This window comes from Ursus americanus, chromosome 24, assembly GCF_024610735.1.
Source record: "Ursus americanus isolate L20-20 chromosome 24, mUrsAme1.1.p, whole genome shotgun sequence".
Classification (NCBI taxonomy): Eukaryota; Metazoa; Chordata; class Mammalia; order Carnivora; family Ursidae; genus Ursus; species Ursus americanus.
In genome coordinates this window covers 31,856,089-31,880,625 of record NC_142150.1, presented here as the reverse complement: position 1 = coordinate 31,880,625, position 24,537 = coordinate 31,856,089, and the positions used below count along the sequence as shown (strand labels likewise).

Sequence of the window (24,537 nt, the reverse complement as noted above, 5' to 3'; positions counted from 1 at the left end):
CGCGGTGTGGGCACTGAGGCTTTCTGAACAAGCTCTATCCTCCCCACAAGGAGGAACGCGTGGCGAGTGCGTGGCAAGCGGGCAGCGAGCGCATGGCGAGCGCATGGCGACTGCTGGCCAGAGCCTGGCGAGCACGTGACCAGCGCGTGGCCAGCGCATGGCAGAAAGCTTTCTCCTTGGCACAGGTATGTGCAGTGTTTATCGTGTGAAAGCTACGAGTTGGTGCATGAGGGCATGAAATGCTGTTTTCTTTATATTTGTACCACCTAACACACTGAAGATTTTATTTACTTATGCTATTGGTCTGTTTCCCCCCATCAGAATGTAAGCTTCATGAGGACAAAGGTTGTTGTCCCTTTTGCTCATGGCGGAACCTCCAGCCACTGAGGTATGGTGGCAGGCGCATAGTAGACACTTAAAATAAAAACTGTCCAAATTCCTACAGTATCCCAGCAATTCTGGGATTCCCCAAATCAATCACCAAAAAATCCTCTAAAAATCCTGGGGACTTGCCTATGGCATGCGTGCTACCGCTAAGTGGCAGAAGCAGGGTGTCTGTCCATCTGTAGACCCACGTGTCTGACCCTTTAAGTGCACACGCAGCCACATCTTAGATGCACACTCACTTCTTCCAAGGCTCCTCTTCACGTCGTCTCCTTGGATGTGTGTCTTGGGCTGAATGATGTCTCCCCAAAATTAGTATGTTAAACTCCTAACCCCAGTACCTCAGAATGTATTTGGAGATACGGTCTTTAAAGAGGTGACTACAGTAAACATTAAGTCGTTAGGATGGGCCTTAACCCTTTATGACTGGTGTCCCGATAAAAAGAGGAGGTTCAGACGCGGACACGCACAGAGGGAACACCATGTGGGGACAAAGGGAGATGGTAGCCATCTGCAAGCCAGTGAGAGGGGCCTCAGAAGAAATCAGGCTGCCAGCACCTTGATCTTGGACTTCAGGCCCCCAGACTGTGAGAGAGTAAGTTTCTGTTGTCTCAGCTTCCTGGCCTGTGGCACCTTGTTGCACCAGCCCTGCAAACAAACACAAGCTGGAAAATCCAAACGGGACACATGTTTTCATTAAGGATGTCCCAGTTACATGCCAGCCAGGACACTGTTTTGTAAATGAAATGGTGTGCACCTAAAGTGAAAAGGGGGGGGGGAGAAAAAAAGAAACAAAGGCACAATGTGTTGATATTTTTTGTATTTGGTATTTGTGAGTCTTTTTAAAAAAAATGTTTTTCAGGCCATTTTTTTCCTTAAAAAAAAAAAAAAAAAGCAACCAACAGCAATACTCTGTACAAGTATAACAAACATTAGAAATATGCATCATTCCAAAATAGTTACAAGAAAATTACAGTTTTAGAGTCCATATCCATACATCCTGTTCATATGTGCGCCCAAGGGAAAAAAGCTACAGTATGTCGAACACTTGACGGCTACACAGTCTGAAAACTCAGAACTTGGACTTTTGAGGCAAATCAAGGTCATCGCCCAGACTCGTTTAGCCCCCTAAGCACAGCCCAACACTGCAAAAGAAAACCAGGCTTTTTTATCTCAGATGAAAAGCTGCATAGCTGGCCCCCATCCCCCAGGGGCCTCTGACTCGATGAAGCCCAAATCCAGTGCAGTCAATGTGCCAAAGTCCAGCCAGGTCCCTATGTGCCCACGGGGAACAGACCCCAAATGTCATTTTCCACTGGTCCCTGTGTCACTAGGTTTACCTTTGGAGGCAAACATCCTTGCTTTTGGGAGAAGGTACCGATGACCCAAATCCCCCAAACCAACTGACCACCAGTCTTTCACCCCGGCTGTTTTTCTGTATGCGACTGGCAAATACTAAAGCAGGGACGATCACACCATCACCCCGATTCCACTGGACTCCTCAATTTTTAGTTCGCTCTTCCTGGGAGGCTTTGGGGCAGGAGCTCAAAAGCACCTTCTCTTTTCTATGGCCAACCCCCAGCCCATGTGTCCTTTATATTTACACAATAATCTTCCCTTTTCAATCACTGTGCTATAAATACCCTCACCACCCCCACCGGCCCCAAACCCAGCCTTCTTCAGGATGCAAAGAAGCATCGTGACCTTCGTGTGACCTGCCATGTGGAATCCAGACCTCTCCACCACAAGCCTTCTTCCCTGGATTGGGAATGACATCTGAGAGTGGCTTGCTGCGGCTGCTGCCCATTTCCCAAACCCGTATCAGGCAGAAGGGAGGAGGGTTTCTGGGGGGTTTTTCGTGTGTTTTTATACAATAGGTTTACAATTACTGTTGCTTTGACCTTTTAAAGGAATTTTTAGAGCCAAGTCCTTCCTGCCGATTTCTCCATGGCAGGGATGTTGGCAGGGCTGCGCAGAGCATCTGTGTTGGACTTGACAGCTACACATCCATCCCAGTGGCTTCCTGACACCTGAAGTGGAGAGGGGTGTGGCCCACAGAACTTCTCCCCAGGGCAGGGGCCTCTCGATGTGGTCAGGGAACTCCCCGAGAGCTGCGTGCATCGAGGGGCAGACCAGTGTGAAGGTCTGGAAGCCACCTGCCCAAACCCGGCATCACTCAGCAGCCTGGGGCCGTGTGACTTCCCTGATGCAGACCTCAAGAGCCGAAGGCCACTCTGAGGTCAAGTCCAGAGGGCGCACCCAGTCCTGTATAACCCATTCCTTTAAGGGCCTGATGCTGAATGAACTGCTTGCCATGAAAGAGAGCAAGGATTCGGCAAAAAGTGCAATTTCTACGTGGGAAGAAAGTTCTCCCCAAACACGACACGTCACCACTTCTCCTTTTAATCCTTTCAGTACCTCAAAGGGGAAAAGGGGACAAAAGACGTACAAGCGCTAAACCTCCAAACTGAAACAAAGGCTTTCGGTTGTGGTTCACCCTTCATAACCCACTAACATGTCCAGTCAGCTCTCAAAGTGCCAACAGAGTGAGGAACACGGCAGGGTCAGGAGACAGGGCTCCCCCAGGTCAACGGTGACCAGGGCACTCGGAGAAGACCCCGCTCCCGTTTTCACTTGGACACCATTGTCCTGAGTTTACAGCAGGATTTATTACTGTGGAAAATGGCCACAGGATCCCAGGGACTTGGTAATTCCTTCATAAGACCTTACATACTTCATTGCCTATAGGAGGATAAACTCAAAGCTTCAAAATATAACCTGAGCCACAATATAAAATAAAAAGAAACAAATCCTTTCATGTTAATGCCTTGAGAAGTTTACAGATTATGTACCAATAAAATAAATCCACATAAATTCTGAAATTCCTGGTGGATACACCACCTGAAGCAAAAAAAAAAATTAATCTACATTAAAAAAATCAAATTACAGCAGCAGTATAGTGAAAAGAGGTTTTAAAAATAATTACATCTTTGATACAAATTCAAACTTTGTACACCTCAATTCAAAGGAATGACTGTTTTAAGAGTTTAGTATATATATATACAGTAGATACGGGTGTGTGTCACTGCAGATAGACTAAAGCCAGTGGACTTTGAGGGAGGAGGGATTAATCAGACACTGTTTTCACACTGAAGTGTTCACAGATTGCCACGCTTTTAAACACACACACACATATATACGGACACACAGACACACATAAAATGCCAACCTGAGTAAAACATTACTAAAAACCTAGAGCATCATGAATCACTAAGTCACATATTGCACCTTTAAATAATCCTTCTTACCAAATACAGAAACAAGAAAAAGGCTAAAACAGGGACAAGAAAAGGAGATTATGTTACTGTAGGGTTCCTCTGCTTCCCTCGCCCCGCCCCAGAAATTCTCAAGGTGATACCTGTTTCCACTCTCAACCAATGGGCTGAACGTGGCCCAACAGAAGTGTCTTTGGGGAAAAGTGGGAAGGGAAAAGGGAAGAAAGAATAGAGCACAAAACAGGGAAGAGGGGAAGTGGAGGGGGAGAGGGGAGGCCTCCTCTAGTCGAATGAGAACAGGAATGTTACTGAGAAGGCTGAACCTTGGATACTAAACTACTGTTTAAATATTCCGTATATTCCAATTATGAGATTCAATACAAAAATAGAGATATCTACTGAGTTTTGCCTGTGGAAGCATAATTCAGAAAAGGCACATGTTCAAATAGAAAACCCAGGCAGAAGAGGCACCACGTACCCCCTCCCTACATGATAATCATCCACAATTATGTATTTTCCATCAGCTAGATTCCAAGATACAGTAGGTAAAAATAGACCTCTGATACTTAAAATATATTCAACCCAACACAATCCTGGCTTTAGCGTGTGAATCATATAAAATAGTCTTTTTTAAAAAGAATCTGTTTTGAAAAAGAAAAAAAAAATCATAGCTCACTTTTCCTGGTGTTCCATAATTCTCAAGACAAAAGAAAAAAAAAAGTGAACTCATCCCATTGGTGATCAGGAATGTAGTTATTAGCTCACCGCCCATCCACAGCCCCTGACAGCCCCAACTTCTCATCTGTCATGCTGCACATGTGCACCTTCACACCCTCAAGTGAGTTCTAACAAAACAGAACAAAGCATTAAGATATTAGACATATAAAAACATGTCCACATCGGGGCATTTTCCTTTGCTGTGGGTGTGACGGTCTGGGCAAGTCCAGAAAGGTCTGACTTTGGAATTAGGCGATGTAACCATTTGTCTTTCCAAACGCAGCTACGGGGGCAAGGTTTTCATAGATTGTCATTGCCGTTGTGTTCTGGTAGATGAGATCTACTTTTGAGTCCTTCTGGGATCTGATAATATCCAAAACACACTGGTTGAGGAAAACATACTGGTCCTGTAGCAGAGTAAAAAGAGAAAGCAAATGAGCAGAGGTCCCAGAGATTATTAGCACCCAAGGCGATTTTCAGATTACCACCACGCCCCCAAACCCACCAACTCCCACCCCCACCCCTTCAAGCGCACTTATCAAGAGGCCGCCACGTTCTGGTGAAATCTGAAACCACAGAGAGCAAGACTCTCATCATCAATCATTCTTAACCAGGGGGACACGCTCCCCATCCCCCCACCCCAAGGAGGAGTCCCAGAATCTTAGCGAAGAGCAAAGAACAAATGTGGAGGAAAATATGCACATATATAGTCAAACAAGAGAAAGTCCAACAAGAATTACTTGGTTAGCGAGCATGTGCGGTATAAGGAGTAAACTGTGATTTTCAACAGAGGGGACAGGTTAAGGGGGATAAGCAGGGTAGAGTCAGGTGGGGACAACCCTCAGGCAACCTTGTCAGAATCTGCAGGTAGCCATTAAAAAGAGGAAGAGGAAGAAGAGGTATATGCTGACAGAAAGATATCCATGATGCTATAAAAGAAAAAAAAAATCACAGCACGGCATTATATATAAAATAGGATCCAATTTTTTAAAAATACTCTATGTGTTAATATTCAAAATATATAAAGAACCTATACAATTCAACATCAAAAAATAAAACCTGCTTAGAAATTGGGCAAACCACCTGAATAGACATTTTTCCAAAGAAGATATACCGATGGCCAACAGACACATGAAAAGATGCCCAATATCGCTCATCATCAGGAAAATGCAAATCAAAACGACAATAGGATATCACCTCTCACCTGTCCGAATGGCAGGGGAAAAAAGACAAAAAACAACAAGTGCTGGTGATGATGTAGAGAAAAGGGAACACTCGTGCGCTATTGGTGGGAATGTAAATTGGTGCAGTCACTGTGAAAAACAGTATGGAGGTTTCTCAAAAAAATTAAAAATAGAAATACCATTATGAACCAGTAATTCCACTAGCAGGTATTTACCCAAAGAAAACAAAAACACCAACTGAAAAAAATAGATGCCCCCTTATGTTTATTGCAGTATTATTTACAGTAGCCAAGACATAGAAGCAACCTAAGTGTCCATGATAGATGAATGGATAAAGAAGCTGTGGTATAAGATCTACAATGGAATATTACTCGGGCATAAAAAAGAATGAAATCTTGCCATTTGTGACAACACGGATGGATCTAAAGGGTATTATGCTAAGTGAAGTAAGTCAGATAGAGAAAGACAAATAGCATATGATTTCACTTACACATAGAATCTAAAATCAAAACAAACAAACAAAAAGCAGAAACAGAGAACTGGTGATTGCCAGAGGGGAGGGAGTGGGGGATGGGCAAAATGGGGGAAAGGGAGTGGGAGGTACAGGGTTCTAGTTTTGGGATGAATAAGTCAAGGGGGTAAAAGGCACAGCATAGAAAATATAATCAATGATACTAGGGTTGTATGGCAACATGGTAGCTACACTTGTGGTGAGCATAACATAACATATAGACTGGTTGAATCACTATGTCTACCCCTGAAACTAAAGTAACATTATGTGTCAACTGTACTCAGTTTTTAAAAAGCACTAGCCATAAAAAAAAAAAAAAATACCGTGTGTGTGTCTGTGTGTATACATGTGTTTTTCTACAGATGTACATAAAGAAACCTATAATGATATATACAAAGTATAAGCATTGGCTACCTTTAGGGAGTAGGATTGGGGAAGAAAAAGTAATAGAAAAAAATATATTCCATATAATCCTGTTTTGTTAGATATTTTAAGATGAACAAGTTTACAGGGCGCCTGGGTGGCTCAGTCGGTTAAGCATCTGACCCTTGATTTTGGTCGTGATCTCAGCCCCGCATGGGGCTCCACGCTGGGGTCATGGAGCCTGCTTAAGATTCTCTCTCTACCCCTCCACCCACCCACCGCACCTGCTCATGCATGCGTGCACTCTCTCTTTCTCTCAAAAAAATTTTTTAAATAAAAAATTAAAAAAAAAAAAACGAACAAGTTTACCTGTAGGCAGGTATAAGATTTCTGTATCTCAAAAGGGGATAAAAGACTGAATCCTACTCTACATAATTACAGCAGAGAAAAGAAAATCTCTCTTCTGACCAACACAGAGGTGAATTCCACTCTTTCTACCACAACCGTGCAGCTCACCCCAAGGCACACAGTGTACCCAGGCCTCCAGAACATTCCCTGCTAGACTCAAAAACACGGTACATATTCAGAGAGTTCTAAATTGGTACGGGGTGACAGCCTGATACAAAATTAATATTCTGCTCTCATCCCGGTCAAGGCACAGTCACCCCTACAGCGTCGAGGAAGGCTATTTCCCAATACAGTTGTTGAGAACATGACTCGAAAACAATGTTTAACAGCAACATTTCAGGGAAAGCCAAATCCAACGGTCTTACCCAACTGACATTGTGGATACTAAGCATTCACCTTCTCCATTGGCCAGCCACCCCCCTGTAGCTACGATAATTGACATTGTGTAATATTTCCTCGGCTGGATGAGGACACACAGCCGTATTAACAAAGCAACATGGAGCCATTTCATTCACATCGTTAACATCTGATGAGTCCGTTTATGAGCTTATTTTAAGGATGGTCAGGCCTTCTTAGAAACAAAGCATGATCATACCAGTTTTATGAGTTTAGAACCCAGAAGCCAAAGTTCAGATTATTTGATGAGTTAGTAGATGCAAGGTAGGAAATCCTGATATTATCTTGCTTTGTAATACACCATGGCTAATATCCGTTACCACCATCTCACTGCATCAGACCATTCAATCACACATCAGTTAAGGATGTAAAAGAAATCCAGTGTTCCCTCACAGCCCAGAGCCAGGAAGATGTAGAAGTCTGAAATGTTTTAACCCAAGTACATGACATGACGCAACCTTTTAAAAACAGACTGAAAAAGCAGCCTCCCACGCACAGAGCTTGGCCTCACCTCTGTTTGCACCATTAAAGGCCTGTGCATTCGAAGGTCATATACAATCCCATACACATCTACCATGTTCTCATTCTCTATCTGGTAGATAAGACGATCAATGGCAATGAATGTGCCCGTCCTTCCAACCCCAGCACTGAAGAGAAAAAGAAATGAGCACGTCACCATGGGTTACTCTAACGTAAAAGTCTCAAATGTCCCCATTTGTACATATATCTTGCTCTCCTCCACTATCAATGCCCAGGATCATTAAACATTTGCTCAGCTGAAATCTTGGCAAGTTGGACTGCGTTAGCTTGGGACTGGAACCCAACCCCTAAAGTTCATTTTGAGTCAAATGCCACAAATAAAACATCTTGCTAGGGCTTCTTGAATCTCAGTTTCATTCAAGTTACCACCATAACCTAGGACAGCAAGTTTCATCAACTTATTCCGCAGAGAGCAACAAAGCCCCTCTTTTCTTCTGTCCTAAATTAATTTCTTTTTTTTTTAAAGATTTTATTTATTTATTTGACAGAGAGAGAGAGACAGCCAGCGAGAGAGGGAACACAGCAGGGGAGTGGGAGAGGAAGAAGCAGGCTCCTAGCGGAGGAGCCCGATGCGATGCTCGATCCCAGAACGCTGGGATCACGCCCTGAGCCGAAGGCAGATGCTTAACAACTGAACCACCCAGGCGCCCCTGTCCTAAATTAATTTCTTTAGGTTGAAAGCTAGTGTCTTATTGTTCTAGAGCAGGAAGCAGGGGGCAAGCTTTGTCTGTAAAGGACCAGATAATAAATATCTTTGGCTTTGCAGACAAAATGGTCTCTTTCTGCTATTATAGCATGAAAGTAACTATAGACATTAACAAATGAGTATGGCTCTATTCCAATAAAACTTTATTTATAAAAACAGGCAGCCAAAGAGATTGTGGCAATGGTTTCACAGTTGTACATACCTCCAAACTCATGAACTTGTATACATTAATTTAGATAGTTTTTGTATGCCAAAAAAAATTGTTAATAAATAAAATGAATAGAACTATGTGTTCCAACTTTGTTAAGTAACAAACCAAAATGCTGAATGAAGAAAGGAGGTTGCAGAATGAGGTATATATCATAAAATCCGGTAAAAGTTTAAAGCTATACGGGCGCCTGGGTGGCTCAGTCATTAAGCGTCTGCCTTCAGCTCAGGTCATGATCCCAGTGTCCTGGGATTGAGCCCCGTGTCAGGCTCCCTGCTCAGCGGGGACCCTGTTTCTCCCTCTCCAGCTCCCCCCTGCTTGTGTTCTCTCTCTCACTGTCTCTCTCTGTCAAATAAATAAACAAAATCTTTTTTAAAAGAAGTTTAAAGCTATATAAAACCATAAATATGTATAAAATACAATACAAATGCATGCAAAGGAATGATTCGGATCCACTTTAGGACCCCGTTTAATTGTGTAAGGAGACTGATAAGTAGACACTTTCTATCTGTAAGATCTTATTAACAAAAAGAAACATACGTGACCTCACGTTATACTTCATTAGATTGTTATTATTCTCTATTTTTGTGAGGTTGAAATATTTTATAAGAAAGTTTTATAAATAAGAAATAAATTAGAATACATTACAGTTTAAAAAAAAAAATAGAGGCGTTCTATCAGATCTGGCCCACAAGTTACGGTTTGCCAATCCCTGTTCAGTCCCTGGTCCCTTATCCAAACCTTTCTTGAATTTGCAAAGGCCTATTGCATTCGCTCTTATGTGTTGCTTTTCTAAAGCGTCTGTAATGACATGAGAAATCTGTGCCACGCGGACCGCCGTCTGCACACCTGCAGTGAACCAGCACGGGCGACTCAGGAGGGCTCTGCTTCATGTAGTCACGGACCAGGTACCGAAAGTTGATGAGCAGGTCAGTGGTGTCAGGAACGCCGTGGTCCGGCCAGGACGTGAAATGGAACTGTCGCAGAGGGTGACTCTCACTCGTCTCCATCTAAAAGCCAAGGAAAGAGGTGAGCGTCCAAGAGGGCCAAGTGAAGTGGCGCCGTCCCTGGAGACTGAGCTGCACGGGATGACCGACACGCACCTGCACAGGATCGGTTACAACGTAAATTGCAATTTTACTTTGGTACAACAGCTGCTAAAGTGCTTGCCGAGACTTTGACGTGCTCATCAAATCTCACAATATGCCCATATGTAAATATTGTAAATATTGCCAATATTTACATAATATGCCCATATGTAAATATGCCAATATGTAAAGATTCTGAAAAGTAAAGCGACTCCCCCACACTCAGCTCAGATGCAGCACAGGTGCCTCCTCCTCTGATCCTGAGTCCAGACTTTCCTTTCCCGCTACAGGGGCCTGCCAGTAATGCACTCACAGTCTCAGACCTACAGCTCCTTAGAGCTTCAGGAAGCCCCTCCCTGAGCCCACCTGGGAATGTCATCAACCCAAACACCAAAAATGAATTACACCGACGCAGCTCTGATAATCAAGACGTTTGGGGCAGGAGCTGGCTCACCATCCACATGCTTTCCAGAGAGTCTCATGAAGCGGCGGTAACCAGTGAGCGCTAAGTAAATATCTAGAATTGCACGAGTTTGAGAAAAGAGACCCCCCACACACACACACAAAGAAACACATCTATTTCAACATCAGACAGACAACAGAAAGTGGATCTTGTTGTAACAGAGTTAGTTATGACACAGACTGGTTTCCCACCACAGACCAAAGCAGGTACCTTTTATTATCAGCACTCCCCCCAGGCTGGACCATTCCCGTCCCAATTCAACTGTGCTCATTATGCCCAGCCCTGGGCACTGACCTCAGCCTCCTACCTACAACTGGACTCTAGGCATTTCCATCTCTTATGAGAGCTACCTTTTGAAGCCCATTTTTCTATGTATATACATTATAAAAGCAGTACGTTCACATGGTTCAAAATATGGAGAAGAATAGAGTAAAAAGGCAGAGTGAGGGAGAGGGGACTGTGAAGTCTCAGACACACAAAGGTGACAATCACAAATTTAACCAGAAGTATTCATCCAAAGAAGGAAAGCAGCTGTGTAAGATGAGCAGACAGGAAGGGGCTGGGGGAGGTTGGACTTTTCAGCATTCTCTGTGCAGAGCGGCCAAGGGACTAAGGTTAGGAGTGGCAGTCAAAAGAAACGTTTAGTTCTACCTCCTCTGTTCCCACTTTTAAAAAGGAAAATATATTCATGCATTTTGTGTAAATAAAAAGGAGCCGTAGGGGGGGAAAAGTATTTTACTAAATGCCACGTGGTATTCTGGATTCATTCCATTCTGGAACAGGAAAGGGCTTTCGTGGAAAAATGTGAAATCCAAACGAAGTCTGGAGTTTAGTTAACAAAAATGATAACATCGTGGTAATTTTGTTTAAATGATGTGGACAAATCCACCCACGATTCCCCTCCACAAGCACTGAAAGCGACCGAGGATAATCTGGTCTGTTTAAAATGGGAGAAATCTTGGGGCGCCTGGGTAGCGCAGTCGTTAAGCATCTGCCTTCGGCTCAAGGCGTGATCCTGGTGTTCCAGGATCGAGTCCCACATCGGGCTCCTCCGCTATGAGCCTGCTTCCTCCTCTCCCACTCCCCCTGCTTGTGTTCCCTCTCTCGCTGGCTGTCTCTCTGTCACATAAATAAATAAAATCTTTAAAAATAAATAAATAAATAAAATGGGAGAAATCTATAGAAATACGTATATGATGAGGGTTTCTCAACCACTGTGTGTTGCATCTGTGTGTAACAGCTTTGACAGCACCTCCAGCAGAGGAGTTGAAATATTAATTGAAATCAGAACCTTAGAGCACAGCAATCAGTAAAGAATTAACACTTAATATACTACCCTATATCCATGACTTATGGAATCCTCAAGGATAATTCTTGTAAACCGGAACCTAACCCACCAACCCCCCCCATAAAAGTCAACTCGACTGAATCCACTCCCAGGCTTTTCTTTGGTGCACTATTTGCAAAATGCATAAAATTTTGTCTCCTGGTATGTTTCACTTAGTTGCACTCTCACGTCTCCTCATGGTAATTATGCAGTTTATGCAGCCATCATTTCTAATAGCTAAATAATGATACACTGACAAGGTAACCTATAGTTTAGTTATCTATTCTCTGAAAGCTAGATATTTGAACACACTCCAAATTTTCCCTCCGTTATACCAAATTTTCCCTCCGTTATAAAGAATGCTGAGATTCCTCCTTGTGAATAATAAGCCTTGCCCTATATTTCAGATTATTTCTTTAAGACAGACTCTCAAACGTGGAACCAGCCCATCAAAGGAGAATGGTCATTTTTATGCTTTTGATACAAACTACAAAGGGTTATACCAATTTACACGCTCCCCCAAAGATATCATTGTGACTTCATTGCCTCTATTTCTAAACACCCTTAAGAAAAAAAGACACATCATCTGACTTCTTGCGGTGCCTACACCATGTAATTGGATTTTTTTTTTTTTTCAGAACTTTTGGGAGGTGAGGCCATGTGTATATGCCCAGAAATCCTATCAACGTAACTGCTTTCATAAACTGCTCCCAACTGCAAATTGCCACTCCTGATTCATATTTGCAGCCAAATAAGCCAAAAGGGCCTTGGTTTATAGCAAAAGCCCTATACAGAAGTCACCTGAAAGTGGAAGGAACAGTTGCTGTTGCTGAGCTAGGCTCTTAAGATTCATCTCATTCAGGAATAGCGTATGATAACAAAAATGAAAACAAAACAAAACAAAACACCAGACTGATAAAAACACAGAACAAACTGGTGGTTGCCAGAGGGGAAGTGGGTCAGAGGACGGGTGAAAGAGGTGAAGGGGACTAAGACGTACAAACTCCCACTTACAAAATATATGAGTCACAGGGATGAATGGAGTCAGTAATGTAATGACATCGTATAGTGATAGACGGTGACTTCACTTATCCTAGTGAGCACTGAGTAGAGTATATAATTGTTGGGTCACTATGTTGTACACCTGAAACTAATATAATATTAAATGTCAACTACACTTCAATGAGAAAATAAATAAATAATATGAACTTCCTCTTAAGAAAGTAAAGGGTTGATTTAGAGTATAAGTAGATAGTTTTCATTCTGTAAAAAGAGAGCAAAAGTATTTTTCTGATGCATTAAAAAAATATTGGTTAATATCAACCTAAAAATATCATCCCCAAACTAATATATGGTCCTCTTATCTGACACCTATCCATCTTGGCCTCTTACTTACGTTTTTCACCGTGAAGTCTCTGATGGTCCACTCTGGAAGAACAACTTCTGACGTCATTGCCACCGTTATGTCCCCATAGTCCTGAGCCTGTTTGGAGGGCCAGTACTCCTCACATTTGGTCTGGAATAAAATTGCATTTTTATACAAAAAATCAGGTCACACTGTCTGCCATCACTAAAGCCTCGCAAGGGAGACCAGATATTGAAAACTGGCGTCAGAGACTGGGTCAGCCCTTTAGTTAGGTTCTGTTCAACTCCAATAATTGTTTTTTTAATTTACAATTATTGCCAACTCTTTTAAAATTGGGAGGTTTCTCAAAAAATCCAGATTTCTGGCTTCTCCTGAGAATTCAGAAGATCTGGCCCAGCCTGAGCCCGCATTTCTGCATGAAAATGGATTTAGAGCAGACCAGCCACTGTCCCTTCTCTGAGCACACAGTCCCAGCCACCACTGCCCCTTCTCTGAGGCACAGTCCCAGCCAGCTCCTGACAGCAGGCAGCCCACAACTGTTCACCGAACTAAAAACAGACTGACCCATAACCCCATGCAGCTAGAAGAAACGAGGACCTTCCCCAATACTTTTCGATCCACGCTAATTACAATACAAATGCAGACACCAATAAAGAGAACCAAATTAAATCACTCTGGGTCTTTGATTTATAGAAATCAGTGGGCAGATGTAAACAGAAATAAAAATCAGAAAACATCTGCTCTGCAAGAATATCTGAATTCCTAATGTGTCAAACGACTTAATACACACACACACACACACACACACACACACTTTCTCCCCCCTCCACCCCCCCCCCAGGTGTGTTCTACTGCAGGTGGCTTCCAAACCAGATTATCTGACTCATCCCTGGGAGTTCTGTTTTGCTTTAAAAACAGATGCCCGGACCCCACCTCCAGAGCTTGTGACTCTGGCTGGGGACCTGTATTTTTTAAAAAGATCCCAGTTCTAGACCACTGCTCCCAGAAAGAACACAGGACTGGACACACGATGACGTGGGGCTGATGCTCTCAGCTCAGCCTATTTCCAGCTGGGTGTCTGTTGCTACCTGTGGACAAGTTCTTAAACTCTGAGCCTCAGCTTCCCCATCTATACAATAATTATAGAGGAGTGTTGTTATAGGAAAGAAATAACATAAATGGAGTAAATTCACTGGCTCCCTTCCCATTTCACCCAGAGCCAGTAAAAGCCACTTCTCTCCTGACTTAAGATAAACAACGGTCCAGCTAAACTCATCTTCTTTTGTTCCCCATTAATTTAACTACACGGTTTTCATTTGTCTAACAGATATTTATAAGAATGTTCCATGTGCAAGGCCCTGGGCTCAACAGCACCATAAAGTTTATTTGCATTCATAAACAAAGTTCTTTTGTTTGCGTGATAGCCTGTCCTCTGCATGTAAGGAAGTGATGCAGAATACAAGCTTCTGTGATGATGGGAACCTCCTCTTACTGCTCGTTGTTATCTTTCCCTCCCCCTCCCCAGCCCCTAGCACAGCACCTTACACATACTGGGGGCAGGATAAATATCTGCTAAATTAAAGTGACATTAAAAGGGGAGAGGGGAGAGCTGAGACTTATCTGGGGAGGAGTCTGAGATTTGGGGTAGAGGAAGGGTTCCAATGCTAAAAATTAGGTTTGATCACCAAGCTGGTGGAATCCCTCATCTCACGGTGAAGACACTGGCTGATTAGAGACACAGAGCGCTGGTGCCCATTCCCAGCACTGGGACAACCGGAGCCCCAGGAGCTTTGCACGGAGCTAACCCCACTCCCACTGCTTGTAACTCTACCAGCAGTGACCTCGTGAATACAGAACATTGATATTTACCCACAAAAGAAGGTAACGATAAAATACTTTAAAAAAAAAAAACATATTTTTAGGGGCGCCTGGGTGGCACAGCGGTTAAGCATCTGCCTTCGGCTCAGGGCATGATCCCGGCGTTCCGGGATCGAGCCCCACATCAGGCTCCTCCGCTATGAGCCTGCTTCTTCCTCTCCCACTCCCCCTGCTTGTGTTCCCTCTCTCGCTGGCTGTCTCTATCTCTGTCAAATAAATAAATAAAATCCTAAATAAATAAATAAATAAATAAATAAATAAATAAATAAAATTTTAAAAAAACATATTTTTAAACTTTTCTCCTGGAGGAGAAATAGACAGAAAACAAGTTTCTAAGAAGAGAGGTGCTGATGTTTGGGGGAGTGTTTTCTTTAGAAAGACAAATGCTTCTTAAGATACTTACCCTTTTGCCACAGTCAAAATGAATGCATTAATTTAATTTAATGATTTAAATAAAAGATACTTACCCTTCCCTGTTCGACACATTTGGTCAACATAACAATGGCATATACATTTTTCTCCCAAACCATACGCCAGAAATCTTTCAAAGTGTTGGGCAAAGGCCCTTGTGTGGCAATAAAATCTTTCTTGGAATGGTAGCCCTAGAAAATGGAAAGCAACCCAAATTCAGTGTCAAAGACAGAAGCATGAGTCCTGAAGAGTTCATCCAAACAAGCGGTGCCCTGGGCTCTTGTCCCCACTTACGGGCATGTAGTTGGCATTGATGTAGTCATCAGTTGAGTGGGTCTGGACGGAAAGCTTGACACGGGAAATATCATCTATGGCATTAAGAGAAAAAAGGTCCTCATGAGAAGCAAATGTGGGAGGAGAGTTACACACAAGACAGAAAAGTACAAAATGGCAACAAAGGGGCTCCTGTCACATCCTGAAGGTGTGACATGCGGTATTTTACGGAGATGACCTTACTTAATCCTGACAGTCAGCCAAAAAGACTGGCACAGAGGAGTCAGGCAATTACCCAGCAGAGCTAGTCAAGTGGCAGAGCCAGGATTCGAACCCCGGGAAGCCTGGAGCCAGGGCCCAAGCTCTTCATCACGCCAGACCTCCTTCTCAAACAATACCAACCTATTGCTATTAGCATCCTTGGGTGTGTGTCATGAGCCAGGGAATACACGGAGCAATTTTACTTATTCCTCAAAACCACCCTACCAGCTTTTGTGCCCATTTTACAAATGAGGAAACTGAGGGTCAGAGAGATTAAGCACTGATATCTGGTCAGAATTCAAATCTAGTGTTGGAAGGGTTTGCATACTTTCTCTAGTCTCATAAAAATGTCATTACAAAAAGACAGTACTGAATTCAAGAATAAACTGAATAGGTAAGACTACTATGGGTGGAAAGATCTAAACCACAAAATCCTCATGTTTTCATCTTAAAAATGCACACACAACTAAAACACAAAATCCTCGTATTTTGATCTTAAAAATGCACCCACAATTTATCAGTTGCGTATAAACACTACAAAAAAAAAAGCACACACAAGTTTGCCCAACTCAAGAAATGAAATAATAATTAGAATTTCAAATGTCAGGTGGAGGGATCAGCAGCAGCACTTGCATTCCCCGGGCTTTGACTACACGCTAACTCATCCGCCCTGGACAAATTAACACGACAATTCTAAACTCGGCGACCAGCATGAGGTTCAGCCCAAAACTTTCCCAATAAAAACAATATACGAACTCTGGCTCTGAAAATCTCTGCAACGATCACAAGAACAGGCCAATGAGCCTGAGTTAACCTTGGACGGGCAGTGCTGGGGCGGATCTCACCTGCCAGATTTTGAAAGCCTTTTTCTTGGAACAAGGGTCAATGTCTGCTGTCAATACAAGGAGGGATGGTAGGGGGCATGAAGAGAAAGTATGCAGAAGCTAAAAAATCCTGAATCTAAGCAGAAGTTAATGTTTTAGACCGGGAAAGAAAAACACGGCTTCAAAGAAAAAAGACAATGTCTCTAAATGTTCTCATGGAAAAATTATCAGCAGAGCCTCTAAATTACAGTGAAATCAGAACACAGCTGCAATCTATTGATAACTTCTTCGTGCCCTAATTCCTACCCAAAAGAGAGACCACAAAGAACTTTCTGTGGAGGAGGCTTTATAGTTCATCTTAATGGATGATGCTTCATCTGCAGAACGAGTGCTCTACTATATACTTCCTAAGGTTCTCCTGAGGACTGGATTCTGTGGAAGACGCCTAAGTACAGGGCTCAGCACCCTGCAGGGGACCCCTGAATGACTGCGGACGTGGCTAGTCAGCATCTGGACCCCACTCCCCCCACTGCAGAGGCGTGACGGCCAGTGACAGAGAAAAGGGAAGATCGTGCGGAAAAAACAACTTACAGGGCAGAACGTTATTATAGCGATTCTTTCCTCTATTCTCAGGCAGTTCCGCCGCGTATTTAGGGAGACTAATGCCAACGAGCTTCAGATCCTGAAAACAAAACAAAAGAGTTGTCCTTTTATTTAGTGCCCGGATGTTATTTACATTGAGCACAGAGCATGACAGAACAGAGGGGAATACAGGGGTGTTTGGGGTTAGACTGTGTCCACCAGAAAGAGAGGCTGATGTTCCAATCCCTGGGACCTGGGAAGGCAGCCTTCTTTGGAACTTTGGTCTTGGCAGCGGTCATCAAAGTCAGGAGGTCATACTGGAGTAGGGTGGGCCCTTCATCCAACAGGACTGATGTCCTTGTAGGAGGAGAAGGGCCACCAAGATACAGGCACACAGGAGAGCCGGCCATGCTGAGCTGAAGGCAGGCAGAGGAGTTAGACTACCACAAGTCAGGAATGCCTGGGGCTTCCAGAAGCTGGTTGAAGCCCGTGGGGTCTTCCCCTAGAGGCTCGGACAAAGCACGGCCCCGCCAACACCTTGACTGTGGACCGCGGGCTTCCAGAACCGTGAGAGAATAATTTTCTGTTGTCTGAAGCCACCAGTCTGTGGTGTTTTGTGACGGCAGCCCTTGGAAAGGAATGCAGAGGTTCAACTAAAAGAAAAAGGATAATCCTTGCCTTCGGGGACCTTACAACCTGGGAAGCGGGGTGTAGGCAGAAATACCTAATGTTACAATGAGGCGGAATTAAATAAACGCTGGACAGCAGTGACAGGCAACACGTCACAGATGAAACGGACCCAAAGACAGAATTTACGTCCTCCCGAGCTGTGCTCTGAGTCGTGTAGTAGGTTGAACGGTGGCCCCAGAAAGGCAGGCCCACGTCCTAACTCCCGCTACTGTGGATGTGAGCTGCGTTTGGAAAAGTCCTGGCAGATGGATTTGAGTTGAGAATCTTGAGGTGAGATCATCCTGGACCCTGTGGGTGGGCCTCAGGTCCAAACACAAGTGCTCACCCAAGACACCCCGAGGGGAGCCACAGGGAGGAGGAGGAGGGGGCCACGGAGCGGAGACAGCACCCCAAGCCACAGAACACCTGGAGCCACCCACACGGGAAGAGGCAAGGAAGGGGATCCCCCCAGAGAGCTGGAGGGAGCACTGCTCTGCTGACACCTGACTTTGGACCTAGTAGGGCCTCCAGAACCACAAGAGAATACATTTCTGCTGTTTTAAGCCACCAGGCTGTGGTGATGTGTTACGGCGGCCACAGGAAGCCAATGCAAATGGTGAGGAGATTCAGCTGGGGGAGAGACCGCAGTGGGGCAGTGCAGGGACGGTGGCAGGGCAGCACGGGGAGGGCGGCAGGGCAGCACGCGGAGGGCGAGTGTGCAGTGTGCGTGGCCGTTCTGAGGGAAGGGCTCCGGGCTGGCGGGGGTGGCTCGAGCACACGGGGACGGAAACACAGAAACTCTTTCCGCAGCACTTCACAGAATGCTCAGGAATGGACATGGGCCACAGGCCCGTAAGCCCCAGCCCCCATGCCAGCCCCCACGGCTTCCCAACTACTCCAGTTAACAGCCCTCGGGCTGAAACGCCCAGTTTCTCTCCCTCTCTCTGCATAATCTTCATTTCTCCACGAGATTAAACACACAAACCACTAGCAGTGGGGGTACATCTAAGTGCCCACAGCCACATGGCCACAGTGGGAACCCCCGGGGACATGCAAGGGCTCCACTCCCCTCTAAGAGGGCCGCCTCTCACCCAGCGGTTCCCCCTGCAACAAAAACCGGCGGTTTTCCAACTTTCAGGAGAAACATAAAGCAATTAAAAAACACGTTATTTACAACCACCTACTTCATATTCTTCTGCAAACCCACAGTTGGAGTCGGCTTGTTGTTTCTTAAAGTAGGTCTCAAAATTCTCCACTTTGATTAACTTGGATCTAAGAAAACAGAACGACGTCTTAGGATTTTTTTTACATTCAATAAAGTTCATACTCAAAACAGAAAAATAGAAGTTATTAAAAAATTAAGGCAGCTACTCACTTTTTAGGTCTTCATCACAGGAAGGGAAAGAAAAAAAACAAGCCATTAGAAACACTGACACAATCATGACTCTAGAAATGATAGTAGACATCTTCCCAAAAGAACAAACACCATAGTGATACGTGGGGGAGGGGGGGTCACTATAATGTTATTCACAAAACACTGAAATGTAAATCAGGAAACTCACTTCTAGACCCTCTCATGTAACTCATTGGCTTTGTGACTTCCAGCTAGGTCTTCTCCTAAATATTGATAATTTTTTCCTTAAAAATCACAAAACCCATATTCTTTAATAGAATATGGAAGTAATGTTTTACTTGCCGTGGAACATGGCAAGGAAGCTACTGGCTTCAGGGCATAATAAACAGAGACTCCTTGCAGAAAAACCAAGCTAGCAAGAACTTCTGGATGACCACGGCCAAATGTGTCCATCAGAAAAAATGACAGCACGTTCCACCAAAAATTCTCCAGTCACTGAACAGATTGGGGGATTAAACGTCTTAAAATAAAGCTCAAAACTCCAGAGACTTACTTAATTTGAGAAAAGGATACTTCATTATTCTTCGCATCTTTCCTGTTTTAAAAGAAACAAAGACCCATTAAGACCCAAAAAAGGGTAATTCTGGGCTTTTCCCCTTTCATGTATCTACAAAATGCCTTTTATATATATATGACACTAAATCCTGTTCCCTGACACTAAGCTTAATCTAGGCAGCACACACTGGTTACAAATCTCTGAAGTAACTCTCTTTCATACCAGCTGAGAGTACGACAGAATCTTGTTCAGGACACTGTTAGAAATATCTTTGGATAAATGTATATCAGCAGCATGACCCTTTTCTAAAGCCAGAGTCATTTTTTCACACTGTTCTTTGAGAAAGCCCTTCTGATGAGTTAACGGAATAAATTAGAAAATATCTCCACTACGGGTACGGTGGTGGCGCTCCTGGCACTCTCCTGCATTGCTGGCTAACCCCATATTGGGTTAAAAAAAAACATCTTCTGGAGGGCAATTTGTCAGTATGTATCAAAATTGAGGGGTGCCTGGGTGGCTCAGTCGGTGAAGCGTCTGCCTTCGGCTCAGGTCATGATCCCGGGGTCCTGGGATCAAGTCCCAAATCAGGCTCCCTGCTCAGCGGGAAGCCTGCTTCTCCCTCTCCCCTGCCCGTGCTCTCTCTCTCTCTGTTTCTCTCTCTCACTCAAATAAATAAATAAAATCTTAAAAAAAAAAATTGAAAACATGCATCCTACCCATTGAGCCAGCAACTGCCCACTCTGGAATTTAGCCTAAAGAAATAATCATGAATGTGCCCAAAGATTTAGGGACAGGTTAAGTAACCGTGGCAAAACGAAAAAACAAAAAAAAAAACAAAAAAAACAAAAAACCAAAGCTGAAAACACCAGGAAAATGGGATGAATAATTTCCATACAGTTGAATACTCTGTATCCACTTAAAATGAAGAAGATTTGAAGCTGTCCGCAATGTCTTAAATAATAAAGCAGACCAGAAAATGATACAAATGATTCCGTGTGTGTGTTCGTGTGTGTGTGTTCATGTGTGAGTTTCACAATCATATCAATGTTAAGTGTAGTTTTGTGCAGGTGATGTGATTATGAATTATCTAGTTTCTTTGCTCTTTTTTTCTTTTCCATTTTGTTTTTTGTTTTGTTTTGTTTTTTGCCACAAGCATGTATAACTTTTATTTTAACAAGAAACGATAAAGCTGTTTTGACTCCTCCCTCACAAAAAAAAAAATTTTTTTTTTTAATCTGTCTGTCAACCCAACAGGGCAAGGTGGCGGCAGAAGAATGTGGCGTGGCTGCTTGAGGGGACGAGTGCCCTTGGATCCCAGCGGATACACAGGCGTCACCCCCCACACATGGGCAGACAGGAAAGCGATGAAGTGCAAACACCGGGTTCACGTTCCCTTGCACACTTCCTACACTCAGCTTGTGTGTCCTCGCCTCCTGGAGCCCCGTGAATATGAGGACTGATGGAAAACACAAATCTGGGCACACGGTAAGCGCTCAAAACAGAGTTGCTATTTTTACTATTTAACTACGCACATTTATTTCACGCTCCTCGGTGTCACATCACGGATTACTGTAGACATCGCGGCAAAGCTCCTATCTGCTCGTCAGACAGCGCATGTGTTCAAACTTAGCTAATTCTAAAATGAGATCTCTGAACACCACCAAACTGACTCGTGAACCAGAGGGCGCAGTTCCGAGGGATCACCCCACACTGCCGTGTCCGCCGGGACCTGATGCAGGTGGAGGGCTGAGATGAAGTAGGACTGGCCGGTCGGCGAAGAGGGTGGATGATGGGGACATGGGGGCCCATGACACCAGTCCTTTCAATTGTGTGAATGTCTGAAATTTTCCATAGTAAAAGGCTGCCTTAAAAAGCAGCGTATTGGGGGGTGCCTGGATGTTTCAGTCAGTTAAGGGTCGGCCTTCAGCTCAGGTCCTGGGATTGAGGCCCCTGTGAGGCTCTCTGCTCAGCGGGGAACCTGCATCTCCCTCTCCCTCTGCCTGCTGCTCTCCCGTGCTTGTGCTCTGTGTGTGTGTGTGTGTGTGTGTGTGTGTGTGTATCAAATAAATAAATAAAATCTTAAAAAAAAAAAAAAAGTAGAATACTGGGATGTCAGGGTGGCTCAGTCGGTGAAGTGTTTGCCTTCGGCTCAGGTCATGGTCCCAGGGTCCTGGGATCAAGTCCTGCATCAGGCTCCTTGCTCGGAGTGGAGCCTGTTTCTCCCTCTGCCTGCTGCTCCCCCTACTTAGGCTCTCTCTCTCTCTGACAAATAAACAAAGAAAATCTTAAAAAAAAGAAAAGAAAAGAAAAGAAAAGAAAAGAAAAGAAAAGAAAAGAAAGGAAGGAAGGAAGGAAGGAAGGAAGGAAGGAAGGAAGGAAGGAAGGAGTTATCATCAACATAAACACAGTCACCTTTTCTTTCTCCAGAAGATGAAGCCTCCCACGGCCACAATCACCAGGGCACCAAAGATGCACCCAAAAACCGCTCCGCAGATGACACCTGAGAAAAGTCCAAACGGGAGGCACTTCAGAAGATGCTCACGAACTAATAATACATGATGCATCAATTGAATTTAAATAAAATTAAATTAAGTTTTAAAAAAATGATGTTCACAAACAACCGGCCCAGAGTCCTCCAACCAGAGTGTGTGTGTGCATGTGTGTGTTAAATATCTTTGGACATAAAATCAGCCTAGGCCTTTGGGAGCCGGGTTCCCCAGCCCCAGCCCACCACTAACAGGCTGGTCTTGAGAAAGTCACGGCTCCCCTCCCCTCGGGTTCCTCAACTGCAAACATAGCAACCGGGCTGTCATGATTTTTGAGTTGTTCTTACTGCTGTCGTCTTTCTTCAAATGAGATTGCATGCAGCAGCCCAATACATAAAATAAAAAACCAGGCAGAAACGCTCTTGTGGAGGTAGGGTGGGGGCGGGGAGGGTCTCGGGACTGGGTCCTGCTCAGTGGAGCGACCCCTGTTTAAAAACCACTAGACAAAATGTTCCCCACGGTTCCTGCCACCTCTCTGACTCTGTGAGACCCACGTACGAGCAGAAGTTCCCACAGCACTGGCTCAAGCGACATAAAACCCCTTTGTTTACGGTCGGGAGTGCGGACTCCTTGAACTTTGCTCCTGGGGCTTCTTTCCTGAAGCGAACAGCTATCAAGTAAACACCTGGCAAACTACCAAACCAGTTGATCGCTTCGTCTCTGGCCTGAAGGTAGGGTATATACCCCCTTGGGTCCTTGAGGCTCCTGAATCACTTCGTTCTGTGGGACAGAGGACAGGAGTGCTTGACAAGGAGTCTGAGGCATGAGGGTCAGCCCTGCCTCTACACAAGTCACTGCCCCTCTCTGGGCCTCCACAGCCTCGTTTCTCAGCGAGGAGCTGGACAAGACAATTTCTGCGGCTCCTCTGACCCTCACGTTCAAAGGTTCTGTGCAGTGAAAGTCAAATGGTGTGCCTGGCACGTGGGCACACAAATGACCACACTGAGAAAAAAGGACGAAACGTTTGCAGAGTGGAAGGGCAACTGGCATTCAGAGGAGAGAGAGTGGGAGGCGGGGGCTGGTGGGGACCTCCTTCCAGGAAGCGGAGGCAGGTCTTGATGGCCACGTGACATCTCAACCTCCGACAGGAGAGACCAGCCCTCCTAGGGAGCCAAGGGGGGCGTGCAGATTCCCGGCCTTCTGTAGACACTGGAAGCAAAAGCCCGCTGAAATGTTAACAGCACTGTTGTTCTTTCTCTACCTGGATCCTGGGGCAAGAAAACTGCATCTGAATAGGGACTGAAGGACACGTAGCTCTCGGCCCCATCTATGAGTCCGTTATTGTGAGGGTTAAAGGTGATGTTGGTGAAGCCGGCCACACAAGCCCTATGGGATGACAAGAAGGAAAGAGGGAGCTGAGACGTGGCCACCACCCCAGGCATGGAAAGCTTCGCACTCTCGCGGCTCGGCCCCAAAGGGCAAGAACCACTAGGCTATTACCGATAGGAGCCCAGGGGTTCCAGCTTCCCGTTGTAATAACCGTGCGTGGTTGACTCGTTCCCAACATCGACTTCGTACTTCAAGACTTCAGCCAAGCCCTGAGAACGTCTCTTTCCTTCTGTTGTTATGAGGTATGTCACGTAAGTGTCTGAGGCCCCCTTTTTGAAATCCTCATACGTATATCTCAAAACATTTGCAGACGGGTAAACAGCTAAGAAAGGCACACAGAAAGAAAGTCATAAGAAAGTGATTACAGACAGAGATTTAAGTTTCCCACGCATCTAAATAATGACATTGACACTGTGCGGTAATGATGGCAGCTGCCATCTCTCAAGTGTGTTCTTGGTGCTAGGCTTTACTTATATTAAGTTCTACGTGCTTTTCTTAATCTCTGTGCGCTAAACAATAGTCACTGACAATAGTCTTATCATGTAGGTTTCCTACTCCCATCTCACAGGTGGGAAAATGAAGGCACAGAAAGCTAAAAGGACCTAGGCTCAAGGCCACCCTTCGTACACAGCGGGCATGATTTCTAACCCAGACCGTCGACTTGGCGCGTGTGGTCTCATCCACCACAGGCTGGTATTGGTCACTCCGGTCACTGTGAAGTATTGCCTCCTTCATTCAGCAAGGTCTAAGCTTGGATTTTGCTGAAAACCTTCACCACAAAATGACTTGAAACAGACCCAAACCGAAAAGACAGAGAGACTGAGAGATCTCAGCATCCATGGTTGAAACTCTGCCGCGGGTTTATGACACTAGCAAATTCCTTGTCTTCCAGGATCCCCACACCCCTCGAGGGGGTGA

At 44.6% G+C, this 24,537-nt stretch overlaps 1 protein-coding gene across 1 annotated transcript in view; it reads right to left on the bottom strand.

Moving 5' to 3' along the window:
• Nucleotides 1-1,187: 1,187 nt before the first annotated feature.
• The window catches only part of PTPRJ (protein tyrosine phosphatase receptor type J), a 161,263-nt gene continuing 137,913 nt past the window's right edge, over nucleotides 1,188-24,537 (bottom strand). The window contains exons 12-24 of the mRNA XM_087854861.1: nucleotides 23,731-23,941; nucleotides 23,492-23,616; nucleotides 22,157-22,244; nucleotides 19,742-19,783; nucleotides 19,210-19,218; nucleotides 19,019-19,106; nucleotides 17,175-17,265; nucleotides 15,520-15,593; nucleotides 15,282-15,416; nucleotides 12,967-13,086; nucleotides 9,542-9,702; nucleotides 7,750-7,885; nucleotides 1,188-4,783 (exon numbers count right to left, since the gene is read on the bottom strand). Of these exons, the coding sequence (XP_087710987.1) occupies nucleotides 4,625-4,783; nucleotides 7,750-7,885; nucleotides 9,542-9,702; nucleotides 12,967-13,086; nucleotides 15,282-15,416; nucleotides 15,520-15,593; nucleotides 17,175-17,265; nucleotides 19,019-19,106; nucleotides 19,210-19,218; nucleotides 19,742-19,783; nucleotides 22,157-22,244; nucleotides 23,492-23,616; nucleotides 23,731-23,941 (1,439 nt within the window). The 3' untranslated portion in view covers nucleotides 1,188-4,624. The remainder of the gene's footprint in view (nucleotides 4,784-7,749; nucleotides 7,886-9,541; nucleotides 9,703-12,966; nucleotides 13,087-15,281; nucleotides 15,417-15,519; nucleotides 15,594-17,174; nucleotides 17,266-19,018; nucleotides 19,107-19,209; nucleotides 19,219-19,741; nucleotides 19,784-22,156; nucleotides 22,245-23,491; nucleotides 23,617-23,730; nucleotides 23,942-24,537) is intronic.